Consider the following 23,035-nt stretch of genomic DNA (forward strand, 5'->3'; position numbering starts at 1 on the left):
ATCCTTCGGTTCAGTGTCATGCTCAATAATGCAATCCTGATAGAACAAGATTTGTATTTACTTTAATCTCTTTTTGGGTTACCCATGCCTAGAATGTAATATTTTTGTTAGCTGCCAAGACACTTTACTATTAGGCAAAAGTATACAGTAAGATAGGTTGAAAACAAAAATATGTATTTTTAATGGAAATTCATGGATGCATGTAGTTAATGTGCCATTCTAACCTTAAACAGTAGATTTGGCTGCAATATCTTGGCTTTCTAATTACTTACTAAATCGGCATACTAATTAATAAATTAGTACAATTATTTTGGATTTGTATATGGACCAGGGCTCAATGCTAAGGATTATTTCTTCTGTCCCGAACAGGCCAGTGGTTCAGATTTTTACTTGTCCAGACAAAATTTTCACTGGTCCTGCCACAAAAAGTTGTTGTTTTCATTGTTTTAGACCTATGTAACCTTGTATTATTATAAATAAGGTTGCAATTGGTTTGACTTAAAAACATGTGCAAATGTTAAACTGGCCCGCTGGGCATCAGGCAGTCCTTACTGTCGAGGCGTGAAGATAGTTTATTTATTTATTATAAAAGAAAGTATAGTGTGGCTAAGATATTAGGACTGTCGATACATTAACTATCACGTAATTTATATATTTTCCAATTTTAATCACAATTAATCATATTAATTTTTTCTGAGTCCCCAAATGAATAATTATTCAAATTCATAGACATAACATTATTCATCACAAAAGGTGTCTCTAGCAGTCAGTATTTTGTTTGTTTTATTTGTATATAATTAGACATACATACAGTAAGCCTAGCACTATCCCAGCAATCCATTTTAACATCCACAGCAATACATTTTATAATTCAGTTTATTGATCTGTCTGAGATTTTTTTTTAGATATATATATATATATATATATATTATTGTTGGTCTGAATCAGCTACAGTATGAACGCTTGAATATGTATTGCCTACTCTCAGTATGTGTGGTTTGATGAGAAGCATTTCACTGGTGTAGCATATAGGCTGCATTCATTTTTATCACAGTATTTTATATATGTAATTAATTCTACTAAATGAATGTGTAAACTTTAAAAGAAAAATGGTCTTATACTCTCAATATGATGTTTTATTAACAAAGTGCGGGAGGAGCACTTTCAGATAATTAACACGGGTGGAGAGCACTCAGCAATCAATGATAAGAGGTGTATATAGATTCAGCAGTCTCACCTCAATCCATTGAGTTTAGCAGCATCCCTCCACCACCCCTTCTCCACTCTTCTAGTCCTAACCCTTTACATATGGGGGGGAGTACTCTGGGTTCGGGCTGAATTCCGAGCTCGGACCCCTCCCTCCGGACAGCACGCCAAATACGCATTAAACTGTACTCCTCTAATTGTATGTAAGTGTGAACTCGTGAAAAGACCATTGTAGGCTACTCATCAATCTTAACTACGCTTCTGTTTTTGTGCTGCATGTACTTTTTCTAGATTTGGCCTTAGTTTGACTTGACACTGCAACTAGGCATCTGTTGGTTGTAATTGACCATGTCCTTGGTCAGTTTGGAGTAGAGAAGCAAAAGATGATACACTTACCATACTTTGTATCTGACTTAGTAATAACTAAGTAATGCTTAGCAATGCTTCAGCAGCGACTTAGATGATGAAGTTGCAAAGGTTGCTGAGACTTGTATTTCAGTTGCAAAAAAGATTAAATACCACCCAATACCTCAAAGAGGATTGAGGTGAAGAACTCTACTCCAAAGTGCACTGGGGTTTTGAGAAAATTACTTATCCCCACCACCAACCCTCTATAGATCCCAATGTGGAGGTGGTCAGTGCAATGGAGGACCAACACGTAGCAGAGAATCAGCCTGCAGAGTTCATCTGTCAGTATTCCCGGCCAGTCAAGGCCATATGGAAGCGAAACGGCATACCTGTGCAAGCAGATGGTCGCAGGGTAATAGTGGAACAGGACTGGACTGTTGCAAGGTTGTACATTAGCTGTGTGGAGCCCCAGGATGGGGGGATGTACTCCTGTGAGGCAGAAGGAACCTCTGTTGTGGCACATCTCAGGGTGCAAGGTGAGCACACCTGTAGACAAGGAGAATCTGTGTGTCATTCATAACTCAAAAGTTTGGATCATCACAAAGACTCAGTATAAGGGCTTACTAAAAAGGGTTTTACAGGGACACGTCTTTAGCAATTTGATGTTGATGGTTTCACATGACCACGATACCAAAACGTCAGTAGTCAAAACCAGTGAAATATAATTCTCCATGCCAATTTCAAAATCTAATACGACACACACCTTTATAAAAAAAGTTAATTACTAAATAAACAGACTGATCTCATGAAATGGCGTATGTATGACACGGCAATTCGTATTTCCATTTTTGGCGTGCTATCAACACGCATAATCGCTTTTCAGCGTGTTTATGAACGCCGTTGACTTAACGTTACATTACTGTATATATAAATATATGACCTATCCCGACCCCGTCCCTAAACCTACCCGTCACTGGGGTTAATACCATTTATGAGTCTTCCCCTACCATCCTAGGAAAAAAATATCCCCAGATGTAGATCTACATTTTGCTTCGTTTCGCTCGGACATTTAACGGCGTGTACATACACGCAGAATCACTCGGACATTTAACGGCGTAGACATACACGCATACACGCGGATAGCTTAAAATGCGTATAGATAACACGCCACTTGACTTGAAAGTGGCGTGTATGTTTACGCAAAAGTCATGATGCCATGTTGCAGAAAAAACTTTTAAAAAATCCATCTTTCAGGTTTTTTTCTTCCAGAATGTATTATTTTATTTTTGCAATGTCTTTTGTATTTAAGTACGTTTGACATATTTTTATACATTTTTAAGCTAATATTCAAAGGCACCCACAAATAAAACATTTTTTTTTTTACTCAAGTCAAAAATTGCTGTTTTTTGTTTGGCTGGCTATGCAGTAACCATCATGAGCTTTTATTGCAGCTACCATTGCTTTTTATGCTACTCAATACTGAATGCTATATGCTAGTGAAATGTTGGAAGAATTGTTAATCGAGTGTGATTGTGCTGAATTCAGTTATTGTTTTAGGGTCAGAAGTTATTGTTTTAATTCTTCTAAGGTCAATCAGTTATATACTACAGGAACTTGTTTTGGTATGTAGAAAACCAGTGTTTTTTCAGGTATTGTGTTTCTTTTGCAGCTAAACCCATTGACATTCTCCAAGAGCTGAGTAACATGGAAACCATTAGTGGTGGTGAAGCACTTTTTGAATGCGCCTTGTCACGTCCTGAAACCAAAGACTGCCGGTGGTTAGTCGATGGCAAGCCTGTAAAGGAGTCGGCAAATGTAGAGATTGTTTCCTTTGAGAGTGGCCGACGGCATCTTCTGCTCTTAAAAGACTTGCATTCTTGTGAAAACACAAGGGTTACATTCCAAGCTGGTACTTCATCAACTACTGCTCTTCTGTCTGTCAAAGGTATGGCATTTCTCTTTTATTAGCAATACATTATATAAAGGTTTTAGAACATGTTTTATCAAATAAAAGTGACTCTTATAGGCCATGACTGTATTTTGAATAAAAATGCACCTTATTTTCTATTTTAAATCTTATAGCTTTGTTTACTATTGTTTTAGTTTCATGCTCTAGTTTCATCATATATTAAATATGATGCTAAATGCATAAATGTAAATGCATTTGAATGTTATGAATGTGTTCTGTACAGCTTGGCAACTGGAGGTGGTCAAGCCTTTGGAAGATAAGACCGCCATTGCAGGAGAACAAGTTGAGTTCACGTGTGCTTTGAATGAAGCTGTGCCTGAGAGTGAAGTGACTTGGTATGCAAATGGTGTTGAGCTTCAACATAATGACCAATGGGCCATGAGAGCCAGTGGCTCTTCCTACAGCCTCATTTTGAAGAAAGCCCAGGCTCAACCCACACAGGAAATCACATTTGCAGCGAGGGATGCATTATCCATGGCCAAACTCACCACAATTGGTAAGAGTCATTTTGTGCATCATTCATTACAATTTTCTACCATTACTTGCTGACTAACCTTTTTTAATTTTGTCTTCTTCGTGTAGCTGTGCCTGATCCCCCTGAGGATCCAGAGCTGGTGAGTAAAGGCCCAACGTCCGTTACCTTGTCTTGGTTCACCCCTCTCAATGATGGAGGAAGCCCAATCATTGGTTATCGTGTGGAAATGCGTCTAGTGGACAGTGTCCTCTGGCTGCCCTGCCACACAGAACCAGTGTGCAATACTGAATTTCTGGTTGAAAACCTCATACCGGGGGCAGGTTACAGATTCAGAGTCGCAGCCATTAACCGTGCTGGCATTGGAGAGCCTGTCCAGCTGCCTCAAACTGTGACGATTGGTAAGTGGATACTCACTGAATTGACCAATTTATCGGAAGCAACCTTATAGAGTTCATTGTGAGTATATTGTATGTTAATCTAACCCAACTGCCTCTATGAGTCTGTATAGAAGGCTTGCTATTAGCAGTCTGCCCTAGATCAGGGTTCCTCACTCCTGGTCCTGGAGAGCTACTTTCTTACAGAGTTTAGTTCCAACCGTGCTCCAACCAGGCCCGGCGCCACGAGGGGGCAAAAGGGGGCATTGCCCCCTCAGATCTGATTTGTGCCCCCTCAGTTTCATTTTTGTATTCATGGTTACAAATGAAATGTTTTAAACCTTAAATGTTTAACCTTTTGAGCGGTACGGTCCCATATGGGATGTATAATGTTGAGCCAGAGATGGACGAGCTCAGCGCTGTCATATATCAAAACTATGCAGTGTTTTCAACCTCATATTGTTTATTTTAGGTTTCAGACATTGAAATACACATAAGCACTAGTAAAACGATACATTTGGAGTTTGTAAAATACACACGGATGTCTGTGGAAGCAGTAATAAACAATCTATTTAAATATAATTTGCCAACGTGTGTTATTCATATCAGACAAACATAGTGGAAGTGACTATAAAGTTTACTCTATTCGTCTCACAGTTCACCGGCCACTTTCTTACATATATTTCGGGAGAAACTGATGATGACTGACATGACTCTCTGAACTGCGGCGCAAATAAACATGGTGGCGCCCATCTCACGTTATAGATCAAGATCAAGATTATTTATAAGGGTTTTAAACGACCAAACACACTCACTTACACATTTTTGACAATCGGAATATCAGATAGTTGATGACATGGTAAGGAAGTTGGTGAATATTTTGAATAAAAAAGGAAAAAGGAAATAAAAGCGATACACATCTGTCATTCATTATTGTGGCTGCGGTGTGTCACGTGACAAATATGACGCGTTGCCATGGAAACATTAATGGGGAACGTTCTAAAATAAAAACTCACTCTGGGGAGTCAGTTAGAATATTTTAAATTTAAGCGTGAAAGAGTTCATATATGAATATTAAATTATGCTGGCTCATCTTTTTATTACGCGGTTACCTGTGCAGTTGCATATGGGGTGTTTTATGGAGCGCTGCATTTAAAAATCTGTTGTTCCAAAGCGAGGTGTGTATTGATTGTTCATTGATGGTATAAAGTTAAGCCCCCTTAACAATTTCACATGCCCCCTCAGTCATTTCATCCTGCAGCCGGGCCTGGCTCCAACACACCTGGTTATACCTTTAAGTAAATCCAAACACATTGATTAGTTGATTCAAGTGTGTTTAAATATGGTTGGAACTAAACTCTGCAGGAAAGTGACTCTAGGACCAGGAGTGAAGACCTCTGCACTAGATGCTACAGTAGTACACTGTAAAACCTAACAGTCAAATTATTAAATGAAATTATCTAATTTCACTCAAATATTACTGAAAGTTCATTGCACTCAACAGAAACTGAGAAACTCAAAACTGATTAAAGGGGTTCTACTATGCCCTTTTAAGAAGTCTTGATTTAGTTTTTGGGGTAGCTATCATAGCAACTACATAAAATGTATAATTGAAACTGTTAATAGAAAACACAACTACAAATAATAAGACATACTTACAAGTTGTGATCCATAAACAACATATTGTCTTGACAAAATGGGAACGGCTACGTCTTTCAGGATAAGATTATGTGCATAGCCTGCATTGTACTCTGTCTGTCTTCTGTAAAATGTGCAGTGCACAGACAAACGTTGAGGTTATAATGTTCAGGAACATTGTTTAAAATAACTTAAAAGGATGGAAAAAACAGAGACAACACTCTTCATCTTCTCTAGCGCAGCTTAACCATCTTTTTTGCGTATTCTGTAGGCAGAGATTATTTAAATGAGAAACATTTTGACTTCATAAGAACCTGAAAAAACATGTTGTAGCCCAAATGAGCCGTTCGTTTTAGTTCTTGAAACGTGTATTCTGTTAAATAAAATATTTCCCTTTGAAGTGGACTTTGAGCTTTGTAACCTTGCAGATCTTTTTTATGCTAAAACAGCAACATTATACACTAACTGAAGTTAAAAAGTGAAAAAACATAATAGGACCCCTTTAAGCAGAACTCAAACTGAATCAGTTGCAGCAGATTTCTAGTTCCCAGTGTGCTTGGCTTCAGACTCTATTTATTAAAATTAATACAAATGAAATGTTATTTAATGCGTAGCGTTTTTGCACAATATTAATTTAGGGGGAGACCTGTCATTGTTTGATGTTGTTATGATGGTATTTAAAAGGGTTTCTGTTATGTCTGCATTTTGGGAGGGTTTCCATTGTGCTGAAGAGCCTGTGTTTAAGCTGAGGATGGGCCAAAGTATGTAAAGATGTCAAAATCTCTACACTGCTTTGTTTAAAAGAAGTAATTGCACTTGCTGGTGCACTGATATTCTCTTGCTGTACTAGCACATGTTATAGCTAGCTGGTAAATATAAGAGGGTAAAGTTAATGTTTTTAAGTTTCAGCAACATAAAATATTTGAGTGGAGTTTAGGAAATATACTTTTAGTGAATTAAAATGAAATAAGCTCACTCAAATGGTTTTGCAGTGCAGTAGAACACTAAAAACTACTCCAAACAAGTGTATTTTCTATTTGTGTAAATAATAATCTTAGTTCTTGTTGAGTTTTTGCTGCATTTCTTCAACTGTTCTTTGAATGGACCTTTGGTCTTCAGATGCACCAGTGACCATGACCAAAATGTTAACCAGCTCTAAGCTCCAAAAAGGAAAGATGGTTCGTTTGGAGTGTGAACTTTCTGCAGAAAGTAAATCAGTCACATGGCACAAGGACAACAGAGAGATAGAGGTTGGGGCCAAGTACCAAGTGGTAGAAGAGGGCAAGAGCCAAGTTTTGCTCATTAAGGATTTCCAGTCTACAGACCAGGGTGTCTATTGTTGTGTTGGCTCAAATGAGGCAAAGACTTCAGTCAACCTCAACCTCGAAGGTACTTCATTTAGCTTAACCTCGCATCTAACTTGCTCTCACTGTTTTTTTGTTGTTGGTGGTTATATGTGGAAATAATTTCTTGTGTATGTCATTGTCACAACATTTGGAACTTTGCGACTTTAATTATTTTCTTCATTACAAGATTACAGTGTTCAAATAACTTTTTTCCTCTTCCCAAAGTCTCTTTGGGTGGGTTGTTTGTTTTTAATTTTTAATTTAATGTTTTTTTTAGTTCTTCCGTTTTGTTTACTTTTCTTTATTGTTTCCGTTTATAATGCTACTTTATTCTTTATTCACACCTTCAGATTACCTGAGTTTTCTTAACCAATTGCTGTTGCAGAGACACATTGTTGATATATTTAATTAACTTTATGTCCAACATAAAAATTTTACCATATGCATAAGTTGACTGATTTATTATGACTCCTTGATTACAGGAGATGGTACAACACTTTTTCAGGATGCAGGCAGCCAGCCCAAACTGCCTCCTGAAGCTGCTTCTGAGGGAGATCTACATGCTTTGTGGGAGGCAGTGGCCAAGAAGAGGAGAATGAGTCGGGAACCCACATTAGATTCAATTTCAGAATTACCAGAAGAAGATGGTAAAGAAAAGGTACAAAACAAAGAAGAAAAAGTTCTTGAAAAAGAAGTGAAAGAGAAAGAGAGACCCGTTGAGCCAGCTCCCAAAATCAAAGTAGAGCCTAATCTCTATACCAGTTCTGATGAGGAATCTCTCAGTGGGACAACAAGCTTGGTGTCTTACCTCAAAAAAACCAGCAATTCCTCGATGACTGTGGAAAGTCATACTGAGACCATTGCCTCCAACAAACTGTTTGAGCACTTTCAGATGACTGAGCGATCTGTTACAAAGACATCTGTGGAGCCCCTCATGGAAGCTCAGAAAGGGGATGAGTTGCTAGATGCTGCTGTCAAGATTCAGGCAGCCTTCAAAGGTTATAAAGCCAGAAAGGACATGCGACCAGTCTTCAAAGAAGTATTCAAAGAGCAGACGAAGGAGCCCAATGGGACAATTCATCTTGAGTGCATTGTGGAGGGTAAGCCAGATAAAGTTCGCTGGCTAAAGGATGGTGAACCCTTAATAGATGGCAAGCACCACCATATTGATATCTATAATGATGGTACCTGCTCTCTAGTAGTGACAGCTGCCACAACCAAAGACACAGGTGTATATACTTGTGAAGTCACCAATAAGTTTGGCATTTCCACCCATAGTGGTAAAGTCACCATAGGGTCAATGCGGGAATCTTCTGGGCGACGACCCCTCACTCTGGGCTACAGTGCAGATAGTGAAGCTGAGAGCTCCTCGGGGAGTGAGATGGACGAGACTTTACGTCAGGCAAGTAAGCGATTGCGGCGACTTCTTCGTACTCGCCTTCCTCCAGATGTGGAGGAGGAACCTTTTTTGAGTGCGGATGAAGGAGATTTACCGCCACCGGATCTACAGTCTTACCGGGAAGACGATCAGTATATCTACATCCGCTTTGATAACCGTGCAGAAGCTCAAGTGGCTTCCCAGCGCTTCCAGGAAATGTTTACTTATCAAGGAGTGCCCATCGAAACGATCATCATAGCAGCAGCAGGTTCTAAGGTAGAGCTGCGTATCACAAAGATGGGCGTCTCCCAAGATGGCTCCCAAACCCCAACTCAGGACCAACCGATGCCTGCTTTCATGACAGGAACCCCTGGTATGATACCTCTTCCATCTGGTTTTGTTTTTGCTACTGTTGTTTGGTTCTTCATTAAGTTGCATGGTTCAGTGCTGGATTATATTTGTCATTATAGGGCAGCACTTTGGATATTTACAAAAATGTTGTGACTTGCTTGTTTTTTTGGATCTTAAAGTGATGGCATGTAATGTTTTTCGCCTGGTTTAGCATCATATTGCTATGTTCTGTTCTTTTCGGTTTTGTTTGCTCTTCATGGTTATCTTAATCACCTACCAACCTCCCAGCGGCCCCCGTCTTCCTGACGGAGCTTCGTAGCCAGGATGTTCCTGATGGATTTCCAGTCAGTTTTGACTGTGTAATTGTTGGCAAACACCCTCACACTGTGCGATGGTTCAAGGATGGAAAGCTGTTGGAGGAAAACGACCACTACATGATCAATGAAGACCAGGAAGGTCGTCACCAGCTGATCATCACAGCTGTGCTTCCCACAGATATGGGCGTATATCGATGCATGGCTGAAAATGACAGTGGCATCGCCTCCAGCAAGGCTGAGCTGAGAGTGGACAGTGAGTACACTGTTAAAAGAAAGTGTCAAATCAAAACTCACAAATATAGACAAGAAAGCAATGTTATCCCCTATTAAAGCGTTTTAACAAAGATGGCACTTTCTTTTACCGGTGCATCTGTGAAGAGTAAGAATGCAACTGCATGCGTTTTGTAAGAATAATTGTCATTGTTTGTATGTAGATGTCCTCAAAATGCCCCTACATTTTCAACATACTTAAGATGAAGGCTATTATTGCTCTTTATTATTTCTAACAAATCATTGATTCAGTCTTGTGTATCGTTGAAGTGTCTTGCAGCTCAGACTATGACACAGCAGCTGATGCCACAGAGACGTCTTCCTATGTCAGTGCTAAAGGCTATGTGTCTAGGTGAGATTTAATCATTTAGTGATTTTAATGACGCATGTCAGTATTACAAGTACACAGTACATTTTGCACAGATCCAGCCAAAACAAGTCTCTGATTCGCATTTCATGCTAGTTTTACATGGGCTTCTGCTTTTGTGTGGTTTGCTCTCTTAGCTCGGAGCACAGGGACACAGAGGCTTTTGAGTCTGTGGCAGAGGACGAGCAGCTTCCTCAGGTTTTGGATGAGTTGCACGATTTATTCCTCAGTCCTGGAGCACCCATTGCCAAAATGAGTGTTAGGGTCAAAGGTCAGTTGTTTTTTTCATGGATGCAAATTGTTTTGTTTCAGAATCTATTTTATCTGTATTTTGTTTATTTATGCACTGTGTATTCCAAGTGTGTCCTTTTTTACATCTGCACCTGTTGTATCTGCTATTCAACTCCAGCCGTTCTGAGCATAATGACATTAATGTCCTACATCCTTTTTTCTGTCCATCCTATTTTTAATTACCTTGTTTATGTTCTTAATACACATTCACATAGCTTTGCATCTAAGACGACTTTAATTTTCAGCTGTTACATTGCAGAAGTAAAATGGTTTGCAAACACAATTTCATGTTCAACACCATTCTGCAGGATTTCCCACACCAAGAGTTTACTGGTTCAAAGATGGCACCCCACTTCAAGCCTCCAGCAGAATTGTATTGTCAACCGAGCGAGATCAGCACAGTCTTGAGATTTTGGATGTTAAGCGGGAGGACACCGGAGAATACTCAGCATACATTAGCAATATAGCTGGATCTGCCTACTCTTCAGCACGACTGAATGTACTGGGTAAATGTTCCTTTTAAGCTTTAAGCCTTTTTATGTGTCACTTCCATGGGGTCTTTGACAGGAATTGGGAGCATGGTGAAATTATAAATGATAATTAAAGTGATTTTTTCACATAAATTGGGCTTTTATTATAATGTGCTAAATAAATGCTTAAATGTTTTGTTTGTTTGTTTGTTTACATGATTTCCATTTGTTAGCTCCTGGAGAGCGCCCAGCACCTGAACAGGGACGAATGAGAGGTAAACATCTGTAATGTCACATATTCTTGCACACAGCACATGTAATTGTGAATCATTGTTCCATTATGGTATGAACAGATGCAAATGCATTTTGAAATTTGCAGTAATAAGAAAGATTAAGCATGAATATCATTTGCTATGCCACTTGTATTTTTCCCACAAATAGATTCAAAGGTGCCACTTGTGCCACCACGCTTCCTGGAGAGGTTCAGCAACAAGAAGGTGAAACAGGGAGCAAGTATAACGCTGTCAGTCAAAGTGGAAGGTATGGCATGTTACCACAATAAATTAAATTACTTTACATGCAATTTTGAGAAATACAGAAAAGCATTAAGCACAATGTTCAGTTGCACGTTACATTAGGTGAAAACATGCTAAGTCACTGTCTTCCGAAGGTTCCCCAACCCCATCTGTGAACTGGTTAAAGGAAGTGTCAGATAAGGATGTTTTGTGGATCAAGGCAGACACACCAGGTTACAAGGTGGCCAGCTCTGGCCGTCAGCATAGTCTAATCCTTATGGAAGTGGAAAAAAATCATGGTGGCATGTACACTTGCATAGCCACCAACCGTGCTGGACAGTCGGTTAACACAGCCCGGCTGGATGTGGAGACAGGTCAGGAACTCATGGTTTAGTTATTGACCATAGTGATGTCAGGATCACATGACTTATTATTATTATTATTATTATTATTATTTTTAAATAATATTATTTTATATCAAGAATATTTCTGGTATATATTTGACTTTATTGCTTGTTAAATAGGATTTATTAATAAATAACCTGGTCTTTTAATCATCATGCTTATAATTTTCTATCCAACAGCACCAGAGCAAATGAGCAAAGTGGGGCCAGAGTAAGTTTAAATATAAAAGGTTACAGCTATCAATTAAATTATTTTATTCATCTAGGCCTAAACATTGTACAATTTTACATATTTGGATGTTAATGTTTAATTATAATATTTTCTTCTCCAGGGTTCTGGGAATTACTATTAGCCCACCGGAGGAAGCGGCCAAAGGTGAATATTTGATAGATGATGTTCTGTTTAAGTTTTTATTTACATTTTTTTTTAACTACTTTATACTTTTAGTGGGCTGTCAGATTATATCAGAGTGAGTGACTGCCCTCAGGTAGTTGTGATGTAATTTGCTGCAATATAAGTAATTATTTTGAAAACATCTTCAGGAGAGATCAAACGACCTTACATGGGTGAAGTGGGTACAGAGGAATTCTTACAAAAACTCACAACCCAAATCACTGAAATGGTATCTGCCAAGTTCACCCAAGGTAAGAGAAAACAATAATTTTCAGTCAATAATATTGAGCTAATATTTTTGTAACCTGCACTGCCACAGTATTACAATGAATTACAATGTGTATAAATGTGTGTACTATTTGTACTGTTTTTTTTTTTTATTAATTAAAGTATCATTCTTGATGTCATAAGTTACAATAGTGGAAAATAACAATTTATTGTTTTAATGTAGTCTTTCTCTACAGAATGCATCCTAAAAATTCACTCAAAACAGTATGCACTGTTTTTGAATGAGCTTTGCGTGTGCACAAATGCTTTGAATTCATCTCACAGGATGTACTGAGTACTGAAATGGAGTACACCTGTTTTTATATTCACTTTTTAAATCATTAATTATACTCAGGAATTTTTTTGTGAGCATATTTTCCTGGATAGAATACTTCCCTTCTATTATATAATATATTTTTTATATATATATATATTATATATATATACACACTATATATATATATATTCCCAATTCCTATGCAGTTTACTGACAATATATAAAACCTTATCTCTCTGGATCCCCCGACTCCTGTGCAGTTCACTGACTCCATTCTTTTGTCTATCCATCAAACTATCCATCCATCCTCTCATCCCTCTATTCACTCACATTCTCATTGAAGCATTGATTTGTTCAGACAGCTTACAGAACCACCAAGTGCTCCAGTGGATGAAATCTTGGCCCAAAGTAACCAGTATGTATCCGCAGAACCTCCAGTGTATTACACCAGAACTTTGACTTTTTCTCCATGAGGCTATGCTGTTGTTAATCACGTTGCTTGTCTATTTCTTTGGTTCTCAACATTGAAAAAAAAAAAAAAAAGAAAGAAAACCCTACATTTAAGATATTAAAATGTTAAGTACAAAATGCTTTAAGTATGGCCAAGTGGTAATAAAGTCATGGTTCTTTAAAATCAGGGCCATTTTGTCTCAATACAGAATAAACTGGACATTTTGAAATTCAGTGTCTCATTTTTACACTTTCAAGGTGTCTCTGTTTCAGTATACACAGAGAAAATGGATGAACGCTCACTGCCATATTCATTTAGATAAGGGATTGCATGAGCGATACATTAATGTTGTGTGGTGGGCACAATTTTGTTTTTACACAAGCATGACAAAGCATGTTAAATCACAGGAGAAACGTGGTTTACAGCATTAGTTATTATATCCGGAGTCATAGATGATTAAAAAACAACTGATAATGGACCTCACAGGTGAGCTCAGATGATATTCAAAAAACCTTCTTTTTCTGTCACTGTTGTTATTTGCATCTTTTCCTGTTTCTACAAAAATAAAAAAAAGCTACACCACATAAAGCTTGTCTGAATATTCTCGAATATGCTCAAATTGAGCAATGGAAGAATTTGACTGGGTACACTTAGTTAGTAAAATAACACAATTATGTTTTTGTACTGTAGATTTAAATCTAGTGGATCCCAAACTTTTCAAACCACCATCAGTATCTTCTTAACTGACACCCACCAGATACTCGATCACAATGAAACACAATTATAAGAGAAGATACGCTACGTACGAATTTGAATTGTAGGCTAAATATGAACATTTCTGCTTACCTTCTCTTTAGGTCGGCGAAACTGGACAGTTTTCCTCATAAATCGTTCTCAGCGTCCATTTTGAAGATATTATTTCCATGTTAGGCCTAGCACTGTTGATCTCTTCGGGCTGTCTAACTTTTTTGTCTGTTTTTAGCTACAATTTCAGTAGGCTACGTGGGTCAGTAGCTGTTGTTAACCATCAGTTCGCGCTATATTAAAAAACGGCGGCAATATTTCACAGTAGAAGAACTCGTCATCGCGATTTCGCGAGATTAAATGTAAATTAAAACACTGACGTCTGACATCAGCTATCAAATATCCTATGTGAATAATGAAACTAATTATGCTGCCCCCTTATGTGCGCGTGCCACAGTTTGAGTCGTGTTGTGAAGTAAAGATCATTACCACGCAAACACCATTGTTTATGTTATATAGAGAGAAAGAGAGAGAGAGACTATATCAAGTTTGTATTTTGGATACATTTTGGAAACCATTGAAATTCTGAAGTAGGCCCTAAGTAGGCCCCATATGTTAAAGATGTGCATATGTGTGTGTGTGTGTGTGTGTGTGTGTGTGTGTGTGGCCTGGTAAACCCTATGGGGGAAAACATTTATATATATTATATTATATTATATAGATATTATAATCTAGATTAATATTTTTAAATTACATGCTGACTCTGCTGATTTTTAATTGAATTCCATAACCTGAACAAATGTTTTGTTGTTCACATGTGATGCTAAAGCCCATGCTGTCAGAGCTGATACCTAATAACATTATCTCTTTCTTCCTCTAACCTTTTTATCACTGTCTGCTTCAAGCTTCATTACGTGTCCCAGGAGCTGACAGTGATGATGAAACAAAAACACCATCACCATCTCCATATCACGGCCGATCACGTCCTACATCTCTCATCGCAGACTCATCTTCTGAATCGGATGAAGGAGATGCCAGGGGAGAGGTATCACAAACATCACACTCTTGATGTCATCAACAAATTTATTATTATTATTATTATTATTATATGTCAGACCTGTTGCATTCTCTTTAAATAAGATTTTTTAACACATTTATTTACCATTTATTGTAAAAGGGGGAAAAAATATGTTAGAATAATACATTTGTAGTTCATATTATTTAATATGTGAGTTAAGCATCTCGTTGATTCTTTAGTTCACAAAAGGATATTTAAAAGCAGAATCCGGAGCATTCTCATGTTTTTAAAGTGAAGACAACACTACACATTTTCTAAATGTACTGTTATTATCTCAATGCATCTGTGCAGATGTTTGATATCTACGTGGTGACAGCTGATTACAACCCCATGGGTGTCAGTAAAGATACCATCGCTCTGAAAGAGGGCCAGTATGTGGAGGTTCTGGACTCTGCCCACCCACTTAAATGGCTGGTCCGTACCAAGCCTACCAAATCCAACCCGTCTCGCCAGGGATGGGTCTCACCTGCGTATCTTGACAAAAGACTGAAGGTCTGTTTAGAATTTTTTTTTTTTAATATAATTATATATATATATATTGTATGTGCAACCGGTGACACTGGTTAATGTGATAGCATGTGAAACTTAAATTAGTGAGTTTAAAATTTGACACTAGGGTTAAAAATGCACATAATGTAATGACTAGTGCAGTGCATCTTCATAATTTCTTACTAATGATGGATTGGTTGTGTTGTAGCTGTCTGCAGATGTAGCAGACCTCCCAGAGACCACCAGAGAGGAAGTCTCCGAGACAGAGTACAAGAAGAAACTCTGGTAAAATTTAGACACATAAAATGTGCATTTTATTCTGTACTAGGTACTCATTCTACCTCCGTTTCACTTGTATCTAGTCAACTTGTTCAGGAGCTGATCAACACAGAGACTGAGTTTCTGAAGGAGATTGAGTTTTTCACATCACACCATCTGAAGCGCGTGGATGAGGAGAGCACACCACCTGATATCGCCAGCCAGAAGGAAACCATCTTCCGTAATATCAGTGATTTAAAATCCTTCCACAGCAGGTACAAAGTTCAGACAATTGTTAATAGAATTGTTAATAGAATTCTAACATAGAATTGTTAATTCTATGATTAACTCTATCCCCTGGTTTCACAGACAAGGCTTAAGCTAGACCCAGACTAACATGCATGTTTGAGCTGTTTTAACTGAAAGCAACTTGCACTGACATATCTTAAAATGTGTCTCAAGATGCACACCTGTAATGTTTGTTAAAGGCACGTTTATTAAAGCTACTTAAATGTCCTAATTTAACTAAGGTCTAATCCTGGCTTAATCTAAGCCCTGTCTGTGAAACCAGGCATCTAAAATTTAGTGTGTAAAGAACTATTTTCTCCATTTATATTCTAGTCTTGTCATACAGATGTGACAACAGGAAAAAGCTCGATGAAGACTTGACTGTTGTCTGTTTTCCAGCTCTTTGCTGCCCGGTCTGCGTGATTGTGACACTGATGATGACATTGCCATGCATTTCTTAAGAAACTCTGAAGGTTTTGAGAAATATCTACAGTACCTCATTGGACAGTCACAGGCTGAGTCCGCCATCAGTGAGAAAGAAGTGCACCAATATTTCAAGGTAGGTTTACAAAAATACTGACAAGTATAGTGATGGATTTCTAGAAAAAATGTCTTTGTCCGTAAACTAAAATAATTTGGTATTCGGAAGACGCAGAGCATAACATGTTCTACATCTTTCTTTCATTAGAATTATACAGTCTCAGAGTTGGCAAATGTCGACCCCTCAGAGTGTCCAGTGCTCAGTATCAATGCTTATCTTCAGAAACCACCAGAGAGAATTCTAAAGTACAGGGCTTTACTGAAGGTAATAAAAACTTGAATACCACAATACTGCGTTTCTGTGTGAAGAAAAATCTCCAATTTCCACTTGCAAAAGGCTGAATAACTATCTAAAAATGCATTTAAGAATATTTATGTATTCTGTGATGCATAATAATTGAAAGTGAGCATCCCTTTCCAATTCCCCGATTTCATTATAGGAATTGATCCGGAACAAAGCAAAGAACGGTCAGAACTGCTGTTTGTTGGAGCAGGCCTATGCAATGGTGTCATCCCTCTCCCAGCGCTCAGAGAACACACACCATGTGTCTCTCATAGAGAACTACCCCGCCAATCTGGAGGCGTTGGGAGAACCTATTAGACAGGTACGGTGTCTAACACATAAACGTACAGGATAGTTGCATTTTGATAAAGTGCTCTCATATTACCTATTTCACTTTCTTGTAGTTAAATTTAACAACTTGCTTGGATTTTTCTTTGTTCTACAGGGGCCTTTCACTGTTTGGGAAGGAGCTCCTGGAGTTCGATCATCTTCCAGAGGTCACCACCGCCATGTTTTCCTCTTCAAAAACCATGTGGTCATCTGCAAGCAGAAGAGAGACACAAATATGGACACCCAAACATATGTGTTTAAGAATATGATGAAGGTTAGAGCTTATCAAATGCTTTTTAAATGACTGTAATTAAGTGACACACGTCTGGCCAGAAAAGAAGTCGCTGTTTGGATTTAAATAGACAAATGCTTAAGAGTCAATGACTGGATCATTATTGCAGTGAAAGTGAGTCATTGAAAGTCTTTGGGATGTGCTGGAGGAGACTTTACAAAGGTTTGAGACCTTTCAAAGGTTTGGAGGAGCATGAAGAATCATTTCCACACATGAATTGACCAAAAATTAATGCATCTATTAATAGAAATAAATGTTGTGATGTTATTTCCTCCAAACCTTTGAGCCTGATGAATCTTGACATTGTCATCCTGGAATATGGCCATGATGTGTCTTCTTACAGGGTTGTTTAAGAAATGAAAAGCTAAACTCTCCATCAATTAGGGTTAAAAGAACTGTTCCTAAACATATAACATGATAGAAACATAATAATCACTGCAATAATTATCCAATCATAGACTCTTAAGCATTTGGGCAGTGTATTTTACACAACATTTACTAAAAATTCACAAAGCCAAGCACCAATGGCGATACTTCAAAATGGCCCAATATCGACTAAATGTCTTTATGGATTTCGTAATTACTGGTTTTGCCTCATAACGTCACTCAAAAAATAATATTGTATTAAACAAAATGTAATGTATTGTAAAAAATATTTTTATTGTTTTGCTTTAGCTCACAAACATTGACGTGAACGACACTGTGGAGGGAGATGAGAGAGCATTTGAGATCTGGCATGAGCGTGAGGACTCTGTGAGAAAATACACTCTGCAGGCACGGACTGTCATCATCAAGAACTCATGGCTCCGTGACCTCCGTGACCTTCAGCAGCGGTTCAGCATGCCAGCGTGGAGTAAGTCGCCAACGTTAGCATGACCCCTAGTTTCCTCGTTTTTGGTTTCTCCATTGGCCAAAAAAAGTTGTTTTGTTCGTCATGATAATCTTCACAAATGAACAAAACTTTTACATTTTGAAGCTTAAATACAATTGCCAAAATGAAAAAGCTAAAGTTAGGCTACAAACGAACACTATGCCAACACCATTAAGCTTCCAACAACTCTTTTAATTATATTTAATGTAATAAAAATATATTTATATTTAATTCATATTTAAAATCTACAAGTTGGAATGTTTGAGTTAGAATAGTTTGCAAGAGTGCAATTATAAACACAATGAGGCTGTAAGAGCGAACTAGTGAGTAGATGAGTTTACCCGTTCTCCATAATGACGTTCAATGTCCTCGATAACCTCTGCAGTCCCATTTAGCCATATGTTAGCAACTGCCTTTTTCAAGACACATAAAAGCTTTACAAAAAATCACAAGGGGGTATTACTGATTTATTTGGGGTATTAATGATGTAAAAACAAACATGAAATATCTTGAGCTTGTGTTCACCACAGACCGCATTTAACAAAAAAAAACACATTCAAACAATTCAAATAAATGCTAAAATGCTAACCGTTTCCAGGTTATGTCTACAAAAATATGTCATCTCTGCAGCATTTTATTGACATGGCAAAACACACTCCACTTATAAAACATCATCTATTAAGTATAATAATAATAAACCCTAGTTCTAACATTTAGCATTTTACTTTTATTACAGGCCTTCCAGATTTCGACTCAGTGTTGACAGACTTAACAGCAGAGCTTGGACAGACAGTAAAGCTCGCCTGCAAGGTCACTGGTGCCCCAAAACCACATGTCACCTGGTACAAAGGTAAGGAACCAAATCTTGGGTGTTTCCCCTCTTGATGTCTTCTAAGAAGAAAAGTAATTCATCCATCTGACTCTCACAAACAGACGGGCGAGCTGTGGAAGCGGATCCTCATCACATCATCATTGAGGACCCAGACGGCTCTTGCACACTCATATTGGACAACATGACGGCAGACGACTCTGGCCAGTACATGTGCTTCGCCACCAGCTCTGCGGGCAACGCCAGCACACTAGGCAAAATCACAGTGCAGGGTGAGTGACGGACGTGAGCAAATTGAGAGCAACCTGATGTGACTAACTTAGTAAAGCTGGTTTCACAATCTGTGAAAAGATTTCTTTAAATTTGTGTTGATTTTTATTCCATATCTTGCAGTACCTCCACGTTTTGTGAATAAGATCCGGAACGCCACACTCTTTCCAGGAGAAGATGCTCAGTTCACCTGCACCATTCAGAGTGCACCAAGTCCCAAGATAAGGTAGTGACTCCGTTTAAACTAATATTTACACTGACATTCAAAAATGAAATGTCATTAAAGACATTTATAATGTTACAAAAAATTCTAGTTCTTTTGAACTTACTATTTATCAAAGAATTCTGGGGGAAGAATTCTGGGGGAAGAATTTTTGTTTCCACAAAAATATGAAGCAGCACAACTGTTTTCAACATTGATAACAATAATGTTTCTTGAGCAGCAAAACATCATATTAGAAAGATTTCTGAAGGATCATGTGACACTGAAGACTGGAGTAATGATGCTGAAAATTCATCTTTGCACCACAGGAATGTTTTAAATATATTAAAATATATTCAAAAAGAGTTATTTTACCAATGCCAAACTTCTGAACGATAGTATATATATCATACTATGTTTAAATAATGAGTCAAAATAACTCTGCGTGATTCATGTCATAAAATGACTAAACCCAACAATGTCATCCATTTCACTGACAAAATGTGTTGGGTTAGTGTTAAGCTATGGCATTTCCCTGCACAGATGGTTTAAGGATGGTAAACTACTGACAGACCAGGAGAAGTTTCAGACATACACTGAATCACGCAGTGGAGTGTTGGTTCTAGTTATCAAGAACCCTGGAGAAAGAGACCTCGGACACTATGATTGTGAGGTATGGACATCCTTACTTTAGTCCTTTCAGTTCTTACTTTACTCCCAGCATGAGGAATTAAGCCAATGATCATCATATTATTCATTTGCAGCTGTCAAACCGTCTGGGCAGTGCCAGGTGTGCGGCACAGCTGATCACTCCTGCTGTGGCAAGGGCTGGAGAACGTAGAGCAGATCAGGCCATCACTATAGAAGGTACGAGACACCTGTCAACACACATATGCCACCTAATTAAAAAAACATAAAAGTATGACAGCCTTTCCCATCTGTTCTGATTTCACTTACTGAACACTTAAAAGGGATTAAAAAACATGCATGTACACATTCTTATTCAATATTTAATGGTTTTAATAAAGGGGCTACTATGAAAGATAGTTTCATGGTTCCATAAAATATAAATAATCCATTGTAATATAAATGTACCTATATTTAGAAATGTATTTTTCATATTTCAGCATCATCTTTGTACCCTTTTTGACAAGCAGTGAATTAACTGAAATTGAATAGCTAAAATAAATGTGATGTTTGTTTGATTATGTAACTCATTTAATACCTTTTTTTAATGATGTTTTTCAACTAGTAACGGAACAAGAGACGAAAATACCGAAGAAAACCATAATTATGTAAGTCTCAAACATGCACCTAAACACAAACTGCCATTCAAACGTTTCAGGTCTGTATCTGTAAGAATGTTTTTTATTAATACTTTTACTAAACAAACACACATTATATTGAGAAAACAAAATGTTTTTTTCAATTTCAAATAAATGCTGTTCTTTGAATTTCCTATCAATCAAATAATAATAAATGTTTCTTGAACACCAAATCTGCATATTAGAATGATTTCTGAAGGATCATGTGACACTAAAGACTGGAGTAATGATGCTGAAAAAATTCAGCTTTGCATGACATATTTGTTCAAAATATGTTAAAATAGTTTATCTTAATATAATATAATACAATTCTTCAAAATGTATTATACAAGTATTGATAAGTGTAAACTGGCCTTACATATCAGTTTGTAAATTTGATGGCAGATTTAGACTAATGCTATGCATTCTGTTTATGTCTCCTGTGTGCATCTATCATGAATCATACTCACAAATATGATTTTTTCCACTTTAAGCGAGGAGACCATCACCACAGTGGTAAAGAACACTCGTATGAAACGCCACGCGTCCCCAAGACCATCACCCATGGGAGCTTACCGCTCAGAGACGTCCACTCCCGAACCGCCCAGACAGAGACGAACCCTGGCCAGGAAGACTGTCCCGACACTGTACGTTCAAGATCCAGAGGGTGCCACGGCCAGGAACCCAAGATGGGTGGAAGTCGAGGAAACAATCGAGTATAAAGTGAACAAATCACCCAAGTTACCAAGGAGAAGGGGCGTTTCCCCCGGCAAGTTGTCACCACCTGGCAATCCAAACACTAATAACTCCAACAACAAGTTAGTAGAGGAGACAATGGGTGCCGAAATGCTTCTACAAGCATCTTCTGGTACTGATGAAGAGGAAACTGTGCAGAATGTGTCTGAGGTTGACAATCTGACAATATACCCAACCGTTACAGCAGATATTAGTGACCCATGTGTCTTGGTTGACTCTGATGAAGACGAGGAGGGAACCATTGTCCTGGAGCCCGAAGACGACGAACTTGGTGCCCGAGACTGCAAAATACTGACTGATGGCAATCGAGTTCTTACTCTTGAAGACCTCGAGGACTACGTCCCTCAGGAAGGTGAGACTTTCGGCAGCCGTACGGACCGTCATGTCCCTGTTGAGAAGCCAAGTGAGATCTCGGTGTTGCAGAGAGAAATAAACGAGTCTGTCATTGGAAAACCCATTCTGCTGCACGTGGGACGTCCAGTGGCATCCGCAAAGCCTCGCATGGGTTTCTTCGGATCCTTCAAGGAACATATTTCCAGCATGTTTACTCCAGGTTCATCAGTGAGCAGCAGCTCTCGGCCAAGGCGAGAGAAGACCATACCTATTCATGTGACCGAAGACCCTTCATCCAACGGTTCACCGCATCCCGGTAGCTTTGCGAGGTTTGACGTCCAGCCGACGTACTGCTCCGAGGTCCAGAGAGGAAAGGAGGGAGGTCTGCAGAGCTTCAAAACGCAAGTGTCCGCACAAACCTGCAGCTACACACCAACCGGACAAGTCACTCTTCAGATCAGCGAGAAGAAGCCAGTTGAAAAGCAGTAATCGAGAGGAATAGAATCTTCGAAGCTCGTTTCCGGCATGCAAAATCAGGACATAGAGTAGCCCGAGTCTTAAATGGGAACGCTTCTGTAAAATCTTGCAGTCTAATTCAATCGCAAAGCTTCTGGATCATTCCATGTTGAGGCGACACTTTTTGCATAGGATTCACTTGCCAAACTCGATGCCTTTATATCCTACCTAATGAAGACTTTCTAATTACTTGAGTTCCTGTGAGCGTGAAATCAAATGTGCAGCTGCGCTTGGGAACTGCAAGTTTAACATGAATGTGCAAAATATGGACAGTACAGCTGTCTTTTTGTCTAAAGGACATACTAAGAAATACACGTCCGTGTCAAGAAATCCAAATTACATTTCTTTGGACTCCAACAATAAGATTGTGGTTTATCTGAATGTAATGTATGTGCTGTATGGAATTAATGTACCTCAGCATTACATCTATACACTGGCCAAAACAAAAAAAACAAGTTTCTGTTTGGATTTAAATAGGCAAATGCTTAAGAGTCAATGATTGGATCATTATTGCAGTGATTATTATGTTATGTGTTTGGGAACA

At 38.3% G+C, this 23,035-nt stretch overlaps 1 protein-coding gene across 20 annotated transcripts in view; it reads left to right on the forward strand.

Annotated features, from left to right (window-relative positions):
- The window catches only part of LOC130084143 (obscurin-like), a 54,449-nt gene extending 31,643 nt beyond the window's left edge, over nt 1-22,806 (forward strand). For 13 of the 20 annotated variants that reach the window (XM_056249336.1, XM_056249341.1, XM_056249345.1 and 10 more), the window contains 33 exons: nt 1,824-2,090; nt 3,224-3,499; nt 3,747-4,019; nt 4,106-4,396; nt 7,130-7,399; nt 7,839-9,107; nt 9,374-9,655; nt 9,943-10,024; nt 10,177-10,310; nt 10,639-10,836; nt 11,034-11,075; nt 11,242-11,340; nt 11,471-11,689; nt 11,900-11,930; nt 12,052-12,095; nt 12,263-12,364; nt 13,016-13,072; nt 14,758-14,897; nt 15,222-15,422; nt 15,628-15,704; nt 15,782-15,952; nt 16,365-16,524; nt 16,654-16,770; nt 16,946-17,110; nt 17,234-17,392; nt 18,086-18,263; nt 19,018-19,131; nt 19,215-19,382; nt 19,504-19,606; nt 20,126-20,255; nt 20,347-20,449; nt 20,835-20,877; nt 21,381-22,806. In XM_056249336.1, coding sequence (XP_056105311.1) covers nt 1,824-2,090; nt 3,224-3,499; nt 3,747-4,019; nt 4,106-4,396; nt 7,130-7,399; nt 7,839-9,107; nt 9,374-9,655; nt 9,943-10,024; nt 10,177-10,310; nt 10,639-10,836; nt 11,034-11,075; nt 11,242-11,340; nt 11,471-11,689; nt 11,900-11,930; nt 12,052-12,095; nt 12,263-12,364; nt 13,016-13,072; nt 14,758-14,897; nt 15,222-15,422; nt 15,628-15,704; nt 15,782-15,952; nt 16,365-16,524; nt 16,654-16,770; nt 16,946-17,110; nt 17,234-17,392; nt 18,086-18,263; nt 19,018-19,131; nt 19,215-19,382; nt 19,504-19,606; nt 20,126-20,255; nt 20,347-20,449; nt 20,835-20,877; nt 21,381-22,464 — 7,049 coding nt within the window. In that variant the 3' untranslated portion in view covers nt 22,465-22,806. The remainder of the gene's footprint in view (nt 1-1,823; nt 2,091-3,223; nt 3,500-3,746; nt 4,020-4,105; nt 4,397-7,129; nt 7,400-7,838; nt 9,108-9,373; nt 9,656-9,942; nt 10,025-10,176; nt 10,311-10,638; nt 10,837-11,033; nt 11,076-11,241; nt 11,341-11,470; nt 11,690-11,899; nt 11,931-12,051; nt 12,096-12,262; nt 12,365-13,015; nt 13,073-14,757; nt 14,898-15,221; nt 15,423-15,627; nt 15,705-15,781; nt 15,953-16,364; nt 16,525-16,653; nt 16,771-16,945; nt 17,111-17,233; nt 17,393-18,085; nt 18,264-19,017; nt 19,132-19,214; nt 19,383-19,503; nt 19,607-20,125; nt 20,256-20,346; nt 20,450-20,834; nt 20,878-21,380) is intronic. The other 7 variants (XM_056249338.1, XM_056249346.1, XM_056249351.1 and 4 more) reach the window with 3 other exon arrangements.
- The last annotated feature ends 229 nt before the right edge of the window (nt 22,807-23,035 follow it).

This window comes from Rhinichthys klamathensis, unplaced genomic scaffold (assembly GCF_029890125.1).
Source record: "Rhinichthys klamathensis goyatoka isolate OS25496 unplaced genomic scaffold, OSU_Roscu_1.1 h1tg000059l_1, whole genome shotgun sequence".
Lineage (NCBI taxonomy): Eukaryota > Metazoa > Chordata > Actinopteri > Cypriniformes > Leuciscidae > Rhinichthys > Rhinichthys klamathensis.